Source organism: Cricetulus griseus, chromosome 2, assembly GCF_003668045.3.
Source record: "Cricetulus griseus strain 17A/GY chromosome 2, alternate assembly CriGri-PICRH-1.0, whole genome shotgun sequence".
Classification (NCBI taxonomy): domain Eukaryota; kingdom Metazoa; phylum Chordata; class Mammalia; order Rodentia; family Cricetidae; genus Cricetulus; species Cricetulus griseus.
The window spans coordinates 275,052,087-275,064,838 of record NC_048595.1 but is presented as its reverse complement, the minus strand read 5'-3'; the positions used below and the strand labels follow the sequence as shown (position 1 = coordinate 275,064,838).

General features: G+C 41.5%; 1 protein-coding gene across 6 annotated transcripts in view; it reads right to left on the bottom strand.

Moving 5' to 3' along the window:
• The window catches only part of Aig1 (androgen induced 1), a 202,398-nt gene extending 191,850 nt beyond the window's left edge, over positions 1–10,548 (bottom strand). For all 6 annotated transcript variants that reach the window (XM_027401987.2, XM_027401988.2, XM_027401989.2 and 3 more), the window contains exon 1: positions 10,267–10,548. In XM_027401987.2, the coding sequence (XP_027257788.1) occupies positions 10,267–10,407 (141 nt within the window). In that variant the 5' untranslated portion in view covers positions 10,408–10,548. The remainder of the gene's footprint in view (positions 1–10,266) is intronic.
• Positions 10,549–12,752: the final 2,204 nt, after the last annotated feature.

Here is a 12,752-nt window from a genome sequence, read left to right as displayed (position 1 = left end):
TGTGTGGACTGCATGACAGAATGGGACACTAACAGTCAAGAAGACACCATCCTTTGAGACAGGGGAAGCAGGGCACAGATCACATGACAGACATAACTGGAAAGAAAAACTGAAGAATGCTAATACACAAGTGCGTAAGGACTGACATCAGTCCCAGGCACAAACAGAAAAGACCCAAAGAAACAGAGTGGTGGCTTCAAAACAGGAAATGCCACCTCAGTCAGTGTTCATATCCCAGCTAACCTGAGTAGTGCAAGATCCTGTCAGACTCCAAAAGCAGAGAGCACACTGAAATTTCTATGGACACCAAAAACCTCCATGAGACAGGATATGAAACTAAAACCCAAACAGGATGATATCCTACTAAAACAAACCAACGAATAAACATTTCCATATGACTTTGAAATGGCCCAGAATCTCACACAAATAATTGTTTAAAAGGTTGGGGGCATTAAACCCAAAAACTTGATGTGCACAAATACACAGAAAAATAAGACATACACATACATATATTTCTAGATCAACAGATGCTAAATCAAAGTTGGTTCAGACATTGTAATAACAAGGCAAAGAGTTCAAAGCGACTCTTTGGAACTATTCTTTAAGGTAAATGTGAAAACTGTTGAAATGGATGATGAGTAGAAATGCATTTCCAGGCAACAGCAACTGTGAAAGGGAACCAGATGGTCATTTCATATCTAAAACATCCATTATCTGTTCTGGATGAGTTTACTGTCAACTTGACACAAGCTGGAGTTGTCTGGAAAGAGGAGGTGCAGTGAGAAAATGCCCCTATCCAGACTGCCCGTGGGCAAGACCAAAGGGCATTTTCTTGATTAATGATTGATGTGTTATCTTAGGGTTTCTATGGCTGCAATGAAACACTATAACCAAAAAAGCAAGTTGGGGAGGAAAGGGTTTATTTGGCTTATACTTCTGAATCATAGTCCATCATTGGAGGAAGTCAGAACAGGAACTCAAGCAGCCCTGGAACCTGGAAGCAGGAGCTGATGCAGACACCCTGGAGGGGTGCTGCTTACTGGCTTGCTTTGCCTGGCTTGCTCAGCCTGCTTTCTTATCAAACCCAGTACCATCAGCCTAGTGATGGCACCACCCTCCTTGGGCTGTGCCCTCCCACATTGATCACTAAATGAGAAAATGCTTTACAGCTGGATCTCAACTGAGGCTCCTTCCTCTCTTATGACTCTAGCTTGTGTCAAGTTGACACACAAAACCAGCCATATACGAGGGTGGGCCCAGCTAGCTCTCTGTGGGCAGAACGACTTCTGGATCTTGGATGGTATAAGAAAGCAGGCTGAACAAACCCTAAGGAGTAAGACAGTAAACAGTGTTCCTCAATATCCTCTGCTTCAATTCATGCTTCCAGGCTCCTACCCTAAGTTCCTTCCCTGACTTCTCTCAGTGTCAGAGTACAACCTGAAAGTTGTAAGATAAAATAAACCCTTTCCTACTCAAGTTGGTTTTGGTCAAGGTATTTTTATCACAGCATTAGAAACCCTAAATAAGAGAATATTCAATTTTTTAAAAAAAACTAAAGGGATGTGCTCAGTAGAAGAAAATGGGTGGCAGACAAATCAGTAACTTTGAACCTAGATCAATAGAAATTGTGCAACCAAAAAAAGTGACAACCCATTAAACTGTGACACAATAATCAAAATGCCAGAGTCCCAGAGAAAGAGATAAATAAAGAGGTACAGGAAAAAATAACTGAAGAAATAATGGATGAAAACTTCCCCAGCACATGGGAGGCAAAGGCAGGCAGATCTCTTGTCAGTTCAAGGCCAGCCTGATCTACATAGTTGAGTTCCCAGACAGTCAGAGCTATGTAGTGAGACCCTGTCTCAGGAAAAAAAAAAAAAGGAGGAGGAAGATTTCACAAATTGAATAAAAAGAGTAAAATTAACAAATGAACAAAAAATCTACAATTGCAACTGCCATTGTTAGCTCTTGAGCATTTATGAGAAAGAAATGAAAGCTCATGATCACAAAAAGAAACCTGATCACTAATATCCACAGCACCTTTCTTTATAATACTCCAGAGTAGAAACAATCCTTATGTCATTTAATGTGTGAATGGCTAAACAAACTTGGTTACATCCATTAGAATGAAATATTAACAATGTGTATGAGCTTCTGGAGAATTATTGTGAATTAAAAAAGACAATTCCAAACAGTCAGAAATGTATATTTCTAGTTAAATAACATGCTTAAATTGATTCTTTGAAATTATGGCAACAGAGAGCAAATTTAAGATTGCCAAGTGGTCAGGGATAGAGTGGAAGATAAAGGCTACATTGAGGGATCCTTCTGAGGATAGACAGTATCCATACCTTAGGATGTACAGTGTTCATACCTTAAATGCTTCAGTACCAGTCTTTTGGGTGCAAAATGTTATCACTGGGGAGAATTGGGTATAGACTACTACAAAGGATCCCTCTGTCTTTCTTACAACAGTTGATAAACAGATAAAATAGAAGAGACCTCCACATACTGAAAAGTACATAGCTTGAACTCATACACCGCCAGGGTCTCTGCAACAAGGTGCAGCCATTCAGGAAATCACTGTGGTGCTCTCATGTTATGTTAAATGTGTGTTTATAGTGACCAAGCAATCGCACTCAAGGTACACACCTTCTACAAAGGAAAACTTGTGTTCATATAAAAACTGGAACCACAAATGTTAACAGCAGTACTTTTCCTTGTTTCTGCAAACTTGCAAGGCTCAAATACAATTCCATGTGTTAAAAAATTAGACAAACTGGCCTAAGATAGCTCAGAGGGTAAAGGCTCTTGAAACCTAGTAATACAAGCTTGATATTCTAAGTTTAGTCCCTAGAACCCGAAAAAAGATGGAACAAGAGAACACCACATGGTTGTCCACCAACCAATACGCATGTGTCATGGCACATGAACACACACACAGAAACACACACACACACACACACACACACACACACACACACACACACACACACACATACACACACACACACACACACACACACACACACACACACATATAAAGGCAATAAAAATAGATTAAATAAAATTGACCAACTGTGGTAGATTTAACAACATGGAACACACACACTACTGATGCAAAGAAGCATTCATTAATTTGAGAATTATGGTAAGTGAATAAAAAAATAGAATAAGAAACATATAATGCTCTTTCTATTTTGTTTCTAGGAAACAGTAAGACTATAGGAAAAGAGCATAAATAACATTGTAAAGCAAATCTGTAACTACAACACTTCAGGGGAGTGTTTGACTCTGAAGAGTAAAAATACAATGTTTTAGATAGTCGTGATAATAATTACAAAATTCTATTCATCTATCAAAACAGAAAAAATCCATAAAAGTATATTTAATGTATGGAAATTTAAAATAAATTTACAGAAAATGTGTGCAGATAATGATCTTGTGTTTATATTAATATATGCATGACTGACAGTAAATATTAAAATACTAGCATTGGTATCTGAGTAATATTTGTAATTTGAAAATAACATACATAATATTTTTAATCTGTCATATATGTACATATGTGCATATATGCATACACATATCTGTATTATAACATTTTGTGTATTTTTGTGGGCACATAAATGTCCAATAAATAACATCTAGAAACACCAAGAGGTAAAGAAATTAGGGAGAATTAAGATGGAAATACTTTCCTCCCTATGGTTCCCTGTATTTTACAAATATTTCCCCTTTTTAATATTTTTAAATTACAAAATAATGATTTGTGGTAACAGATGTACAAATTTTCTATAATGACTAAGCACTGCTTTTGAAGTTAACATTTCCCATGATATAAAAGTGTCCACACGTGTAAATATGTGTCAATAGATGAAAGCAGGCATGTCTCCACCCCCCACCCCAGAATATGTTCTACTCCACAATGGAGCTTGTCAAAGGGTGTGTCACTTTCAGACAGAGCCTTCTCGATACACTGGGACTCAGTGCACTTCGAGAGAGAAATGAGCCTTGTAACAGTCTCACACAGGCTGCACAGAGAAAGCCCTGCTATTACAGAACCCCAGGCAGCCAGATTTTTCCGGGCTTGGTTAGAGCACAAGAACATCTGATTCAACGTGGAAAATTGTACTATTGTTCGCGCCTCCACAGAAACATGTGACATTTCAGGACAACACAGAAAAACAGATGAAAACCCTCAAAAGTAGTTACCAATTTTGCTAAATGTTAGACCAGGCGTGGGGGAACGGCAAGGGTGGGGACAGTGTGACCTCAACCTCTAGTCACATGATTTTCTAAAATTTCAATGCCATTCTCAGCTAAAGGGGGGAATGGGTGGATCGATGGGGAGAATGGGGAGAAGATCGATCCACCCATTCCCCCTCCCCTGACCAACCAATGCTTCTGTTCTATATCTAATCCAAAAGGAGCCTAAGAGAGAGAGAGAGAGAGAGAGAGAGAGAGAGAGAGAGAGAGAGAGAGAGAGAGAGAAAGGAGATTAAATGCAAAGGATTATCCTCCTGTTTTTTTTCTCCTAGATTAGCAAAATAACTAACAAAAAGAAACTATTGGATTGTTCAAGTTCAAGTGTTCACTTACATTGGAGTGTCCTGCAGAAAAGCAGGCAGTCACATCCTCTGTGTAATGTCCAAAAGAATTAAAAACAAAAACTAACTAACTTTGTTCAGGGAGATTGATGAATTACTGGCCTCCATATGGTACTTGTTGCTTTGACTGGCAAAACTACACACCACAGTTACATAGCAACATACAGAAGAATACCAAGGTAATGTATTTCTGATTCAGATTAAGCCACGAGCTGCAGTCAAGATGGTCCTTCATAAGTATGTAAGGGAACATAAGACTAACTAAAATGCAAAGTGCAGTTGCTTGGGCATTTTATTCTGTCTGCCACTAACATTTTCGTAATTGCCAAAAGTTCTCATGTCTAAAGCGAAATATGTATACTCCAGAGACATCAGCTTGACCATCTCCTGCACTTTGGGATACAGCCCAAGATCTTTATTATTCTGTTCCTTCTATAGTTTTCTCAAATTCTTCTTGCAACAGATAATAGAATAGATAATGCTAACAACAATGTGAACCAATTTTCAATCCATTCACTCAGATAAAAATAAGACCTTGCCTTGGTCTTTCATAAAATTATGAAACATCAATTTTAAGAATGCTTAATTATCTGGGTATGGTGGCACTTGCCTTTAATCCTAGAATTGAGAAGACAAAGACAGGGGGATGTCTTTCAGTTCAAGCCCAGCCAGGGGTACACAGTTGAGACTTTGTCTCAAAAAACAAATCAAGCAAACAAAAGAATGTTGAGTTATAATACTAAAAAGGATTTATCTATTATGCTACCAGTGTCCTAAATATGAGGATATGAGTGACAGTCTCAAAGAGTCAGTGCCCGGAAGAGACTACCCCATGATTGGTTTTTAATCTTCCATTATTTCAACTCTAGGGACAATATGAGAATGTAATATTTTTATATGTCTTGGCTCCCCTGAAGATTATTTCTATATGTTTTTCAATTGTAGTAACTAACCCACCACCTATATATCTATTTTATTTCAAGCTGTAATTTTTGCATGTTTTAAGTATGTCATAGTTTAAGGCAACTTAAGCTATAATTAATGTATGCAGGCATTTCACATTAAATTACGAAACAGCACAGCCTAGAACACCATTTATCAAATTAGAATGTGGGCAGGCATCACCTGATGATCTTATTAAGATGCAATTTCTGGCTGAGAAGGTGTTAAGGTTTAAGTGTGGAATGTTTCCCATAGGCTCCCATGTTTGAACACTTGGTCCCCACCAACTGAGCATATTTTGGAAGGTTATAGAAACTTGAGGAGGTTGGGCCTCCTTGGAGGAAAGGCATGAGTACGGGTGAGCCTTTACGTTTTGCTCCCCAGCTCCATTCTCTGCTTCCTGACATCAAAAGACCCTCTACTTCACACTCCTGTCAATGCGCCTTCCCCTTCATGGAGGTCTATATCCTTTCTGTCACACTGTAAACCAAATTAAACTGTTAGTCCCTTAATTCCCTTCTTTGGGGGTATTTTGTCACAGCCAGGGAGAAATGACTAAACCAAAAGGTAGGAGTTAGAGAGTGGCACCTGGGACAAGCTGGTCATGTGTCTCTCAGCTGACACTTGGAGCATGGGGGAAGGGGAGGTGAAAGAAAGCATCCAGCCAGTGCTTGAATGAAAAGTCAGTATGAAAGCAATGAGCAAAACGCTGCCCTGAGAAATGGTAACTCTCAAAACGGTAAGTAACAAAACCATAGCAGATGAGAATACCAGACCTCACTTATTTTAGGAACTTGAATCCAACATCATTGCTAAGTTTTAATGACAAATATCCAGCTCATGTTTTCAAGGGAGTTGAGTCGGCCTCCTTTGTTAGACATTCTACTGTACACATCTAACTAATGTTTGGATCAAAACGCTTTAAGATTGGCTCTGATGTTTTGGAAGGAGGGAGGACAAGAAAACAATGTTCATCAACTATTTGGAAAGAGATCGTTTCCACTTATTCAGACATTTACTTAGAACCTCTTGCTCCAAGCACTACCATGAGGGCTTATACAACACCGTCGCCTTTTGTTTCATTTATGCTGAATTTATTCTAATTCTTTGTTTTAATTATCTCTGGGAATAATTACTATGCAAGCTGAAGAAGAACTGTGCAGCTAGTGAATGCAGGCATGAATCCAGATCATCTGAAGAAAACTCATCAGTAATAACACTGACTAAGAGAATATCCAAACAACTTGTTTAATTTCCCTCTCCCGGCATGTTTACAATTAAGAGTAGTCCTTCTGGCTCAGGGTGTTGTATGGCAATAGTTTCTGAGATGGTTCACAGCAAAGCAAAGGCCTACTTTTCCCCGTGTTGTGTGGTCTTTTTACAATCTCCCACTGCCCAATGTTACACATACTCCATGTGAAGAAGCAGGTAAAATCCTATGTCTCCACAAAATCCAAAATGAAACAATGGTCTAATATGCAAAGATGACCAGCCAAATGATTGCATTCAGTTGTGAGGATGATTTCTCTAAACCAGAGGCTTGACAACCAAGAATGTTCTTTTTTCTATCGCTGCTAGGACAAGTTACCAAAACTTTAGTGGCCTACACTACATAAGCTTATTATTTTATAGCTCTGGAAGTCACAAGCCTAAAAACAGGTTTCCCTGAGATAAAACTCAGCAAATCTGTATAGCCTCCAGAAATGCTAGGGGAAAATCCAATTCTTTGCCCCTCTCTGGCCTGAAGGTCTCCTTTTCCATCTTCACAACCGATGATGATGCCAATCTGTCCCTTACTTCAAAGGTCACCCCTTCCTCTTCCTCCTCATCTTGAGTCTTCCCCTGTTTTCTCATTCTGTTTTTAAGGAGGTTCATGAGTACACAGAGCCCAGTTAATTATTCTGCATCGTCCAGAAAAATTAAGCTCAGTTGTTAAGCAGTCTAAATTCTACCTGGAGCCGTAATTCCTCTCTTGTCAGGTAATTTAACATAGTCATGGATTCTGGGCTTGGAGATGTAGAAATTTGGGGGTTCCATGATTCTCCCTACCACATCCATGTGGTCTTTTTCCACTTACTAACCTGAATTCTCCAATAACACTCTTGTTCTCTTACAGTTTTCCCACACTAATAAAAGCAACTCTCAGGCAATAATAATAATCAGAGATTACCGGTAGCAACAAGCTGTGTTTCAACTTTTGACCACAGGCTTTGAATCTACTAGAATGACTCTCCTACCCAAAGAAAGATTTGAATTGGGCCAGGATAGCCACCACCACATAATCACCTGTACCTGGATATGTGAGTCCAAGTTTTCTGACTCCTGTTGGAGGAAACTGATGCAGCAGGACTAGAACCCAGCTGCGACTGTCAGGATTAGTGCCCTTTCTACATCTGATCCAAGTTGGCCAGAAATTGGAACTTCTCATTAAAATTGTGAAAAGCAATGGTCCTCTTCAAAAATTGACTAGAATCATTAAAATTGCCCAAGATGCTAGTAAATAAAGTTTATTCACTGTCGTTTACACACACACACACACACACACACACACACACAGGAATGTAAAATTAAATGGTAACTTTCATTAGGATCCTCTTTTTATGCCATCACAAGGGTCTGACAGGTTGGCTGTTTGAACAGCTGTACAATGCCCCAAGGACTTAAACCCTCCAATAGAAAAATAACACTTTGCATGCTTTTTGGAATACATTTCAGATGGAGTTTCTCTTAGGAACTACTGGTTAAGCGTAATTATTCTATTTCAATCAGGAGCCACAGAATGTGACAAGTTTGAGTGATTGGATTGAAGCTCTAGATAAACAGAGGGCTAAAGCAGAAATGTGAAGTAAAGTTTTAAATCTGCATAGTTAAGTGCTATTAAGCAGAAGCCAGTCCAACCATTGAATACAAAAATAGAAAGGGCATGGCAGCCTAGCAAACTGACCCTATTACTGCTTCAAGTCACATGGAGGTTATAATAGGAGGGAGATTGTTTCTTGTGAGCCTTGCTTTCTAACTTATAATAAGCAGTGCCGATGTGTGAAGCAGCAACCCCATCTTGGATTAACCAGCACCCCCAATTCCTATCCCTCACACCCAGTGACCTATGTCTCTGTTCCCAGCACAAGACCTATGTAAGGCAAAGGAACAGTAGAACAGTATTCATAAAAGCTATGGCTCCATCTTTGGCAACACTCAAATGGGCCAATTCCAGGGAAGAGCTGACTCGGGAATGAGAGAAGGCCTTAACTCTAAAGGACTCTGAAAATCTATACACATATTTTTTAATGGCATGTGAGCATCACTGATGTGAGCATCAAACACCCTTAAGAAGAAATGGGCTTCCTGGTGCCTTGTACATGCTCTAAAGTCTTTCTGTACATAACTATCAGGGCCTGACTCTGACTATGCAAACATCTGCTGTACTACATACACATCTGGCAAAGCCACTCTCCACTGATTAGTCTATCAGCTTCTCCAGGAAGGTAATCCTGGTGACAACCATCTACCAGAAAGTGACAAGGAGTGGAGAGCAAAGCCCCATTATGTGTTCCCCAGGTGGACAGAAAGAAAGAACACTGTCAAGGAATTCATATGTTCAGAGGGAAGTATATCTTATATAATGCAAGTAGAAAGTCTTTGAAAGCCTCTAGCTGCATTTCTACAAGTATTCTACACCTCTGGAAAGATCTTCAAATAGACTCAAATTTGTCAAAATGAAGGGTCAGCAAAATCTGTGGCAACTTTGTGGATGTGCCAACTTTATGGATAATCTCAGAGAGTCCTAGCAGTCCAGGAGTTGGTTGTATATTTTTCCCTGTGGTTTTTAAATTGCTTTTGTTTCCACACACTGTCCATGTCTGGAAACCTTTTGACTTGGTCTTGGTGACTTTTCACTCAGAAGTTCCAGGTCTACCTCATGTCATGACTGGGCACTGTGTCTACCCTCTGGTTATCTACAAGAGTGCTTTCAGTATCCAAGGTAGGAAAACTTTAAAATAATAATTATAGTCTCCTGCACCTCTTTAAAAGTATCATGTGTCCGGGGAAGAGATGATTATGCAAACTACAAACTTTCACTGTTGAAGACTGGAAGTTCCAAGTGTGTCAGGTCAAGCCACACCAGGAACCGTTCTCTAGGGTGTTTCTAGTGGAAAGGTTAAAAACACAGTGTTGACAATGGGCAGAAAAGCATGTGAGAAGAAGGTTTTATTCTGTGATTTCTCTGCCTCCGATGGAGGGGATCGGGGGCTTCTGAGCCATGCTCCAAGAAACCAGACAACAGTCGGTCTCCTGCATGAGTGCTGCAAGTTTACCTTGGCAGGTGGCTCTGGAAAAGCACTTCGGGACCAAGGCTGACAGACGCTTTTGGTGGTGGACGCCTCTTCCCATGACACTTCTGAGAAGCAGACCTGTGCCCATTTGGCTGTGCCCCCATCATTTTACCTCTCCTACCTACCAGGTAAAAGGAGAGAGGGGCATCCAGGCCTTCATGGGAGCCCAGCCAGCTTGGCTGTTGGTGGCACACACATGCTAGTGTTTGTGTGTCACACACACACACACACACACACACACACACACACACACACACACACACACACACACACACACACACACACACACACACACACAAACACAAATACACACCACACGGGGAGGGGCGGTGCAGGCTGGACACGGGGGCGGGGAAGTGGGGGATAGCCTATGGCCTTACCAGATCAATGAAGGTCAGGAACTTCCAGCTCCCCCCATAGGTCTGATGGGAGGGCATTTCGATGGCCTTGTAGTTGCACAGGATGGAGCAATAGGACAGCAGGATGGCCACCCGCAGCACCTGGCAGGGGACAAGCGCCATGTTCGCGCGGCCTGGCCCAGCGGGGCTGCTTGTGGGGCGGGAGGACTGGTTCACGGTGCCCGGTTGCGCCGTGGGAACCGGGGCGCGGCGCGGCGAGGGGCGGAGCGCAGGAGGCGGGGCGCGTCCCGGGGGACAGACGCCGCTGCGAGCGCACCGGCGACCTGCGCGGGCGGGGCGAGAGTGCGGCCGACGCGGGCTGGCGGCCTGGTGTCATCTCTGGCGTCATCTGCGTCATTCTGCAGCTGCGTTCGAGGCCCGGGCCGGGCGCCCCCTAGGCGGTCCTCGAGGTCTGCCGCCAGCCTGCCTAGCGGAAGCACGGCCCGGGTGAAGGCGGACCAGCATCCCGGGGCTGCTGGTGCTCGCCCTGGAGATGCTCGCTGCCGCCGCACACGCTGGAGTCAGTGCGTGTAAAGTCACACACGGTGATTCCTATTACTTAGGATTCGCTTGAGAGTTTAAAGCTGATCAGCATTAATGTCTGTGTGTGAAACCCCTTATAAATTCCACAAGGCTTTATTAATTAATCAATATGTAACAGAAGATTAAACATGAGCTTCAGACAAGTTCTTTTAAAACTTTTTTTACGCACGCTCTCGTGTGTGTGTGTGTGTGTGTGTGTGTGTGTGTGTGTGTGTGTGTGTGTGTGTGTGTGTGTGTGTGTACCACAGGACAAGTGTGGAGGTCAGAGGACAACTGGTGTGAGTAATCCACTATCAAACTCAGGTCATGCATGAGGCTTGACTGCAAGTGCCTTTACCAGCTGAGCCATTTCAACGACTAGGCTGAGTTTTATAAATAGAAATCTATGATGATTGTCATTACTGCTATGAGAGAAACTACATTCCGTTTTAAAAGCCAAACCACCCGGAGGAAGTAAATCTCACCCACGCATGTGTGATTTAATACAAATCAGTCGGAGTTAAAATTCCTTTTGCACTTCGACATTTCCCCCCTTATACTACAGTTCCAGTGATCAATGGGAGGAAAGTAAACCTAAAGTTGATTCCCTCAGCCTTCCAGTAAATGTTGTCACAGGGAAGTTGCAACAGTCTGTGGGCAGCGTAGGATTTTTTTTTTTTTAAATCATGATCATATTTCAACCAACCAGATGAAGGGTCCGGTTATGAGAAGACCACATAGGTATTTCCTGTGGATCCATTCAAAACAGGTGTCCCCTTCAAATAGTCTCTGAGTCAGAGAGTGTGAGGGAAAGGGGAAAGCATAGTAGCATGTACTCCTGAAGTTTTCCAACCAACCGGGGAGGAGAGCCCTTAGCTCTTTTCAAATGACCCAATTATACGGAAAGAAACTGAAGCCACAAGCATAAAAGCATTCTTCATTCACAATTTAGACACTCATCCTCATTTTAAAGTCGGGTCTATCTGTGTGTGTGGCCTTGCTGAATATTCATGACTGCCAGAAAAAAATTAATTTATTGAAGATCTCCTCAGTCTTACTAAGACCTTAATGGAGTTTTATAAAATGAAGTGACGTTTCAAAGTTGGGATAACCTCTCCTACTTAGATTTTAGAATGTTGTTAATAACATTTCCTTTCCTTCATAATTATAAAGTAAAATATTATGATTATAAAACCATTTAAAATTTGACTGTGGATGTATTTACTATGACATCAAGTGTTTTGTTGCTTTGTTTTCAGAGGCATGTTTTGAACCCATTTTAACACCATAGTGAGAAGATTTTATGTTCCTAAGAATGAAACATTTTTCATAAACCTTGACTGAAATCATGTTTTGTAAGAATGTCAGTCTCCAATCCTCAAGTCTTCTTGCTTATCACTTAACATAGAGGCTCTCTGTTTTCTTGGATTTTATTTTTTTGTCTTAATTAGGTAATTAGGCTTTTCTATTGCTGTGAAGAGACACCATGGCCACAGAAACTTTTATAAGGAAAACATTTCATTGGGGCTTGCTTACAGTTTCACACGTTCAGTTCATTATCATCATGGCAGGGAGCATGGTGGCATGCAGGCAGATGTGGTGCTGGAGGAGTAGCTGAGACTCCTATATCTTGCAGACAACAGGAAGTTGACTGAGACACTGGGCAATATCCTGAGCATAAGAAACCTCAAAACCAGCTCCCACAGTGACATACTTCCTCCAACAAGGCCATACCCACTCCATAAAAGCCACACCTCCTAATAGTGACACTCCCCATGAGATTATGGGAGACAATTACATTCAAACTACCAACACAAGGCTTCTCTGTATGACAGCTCTGACTGTCCTGGAACTCACTTTGTAGACCAAACTGGTCTTGAACTCACAGAAATCCACCTGCCTCTGCCTCCCAAACGCTGGGATTAAAGGTGTTCACCACCACCACC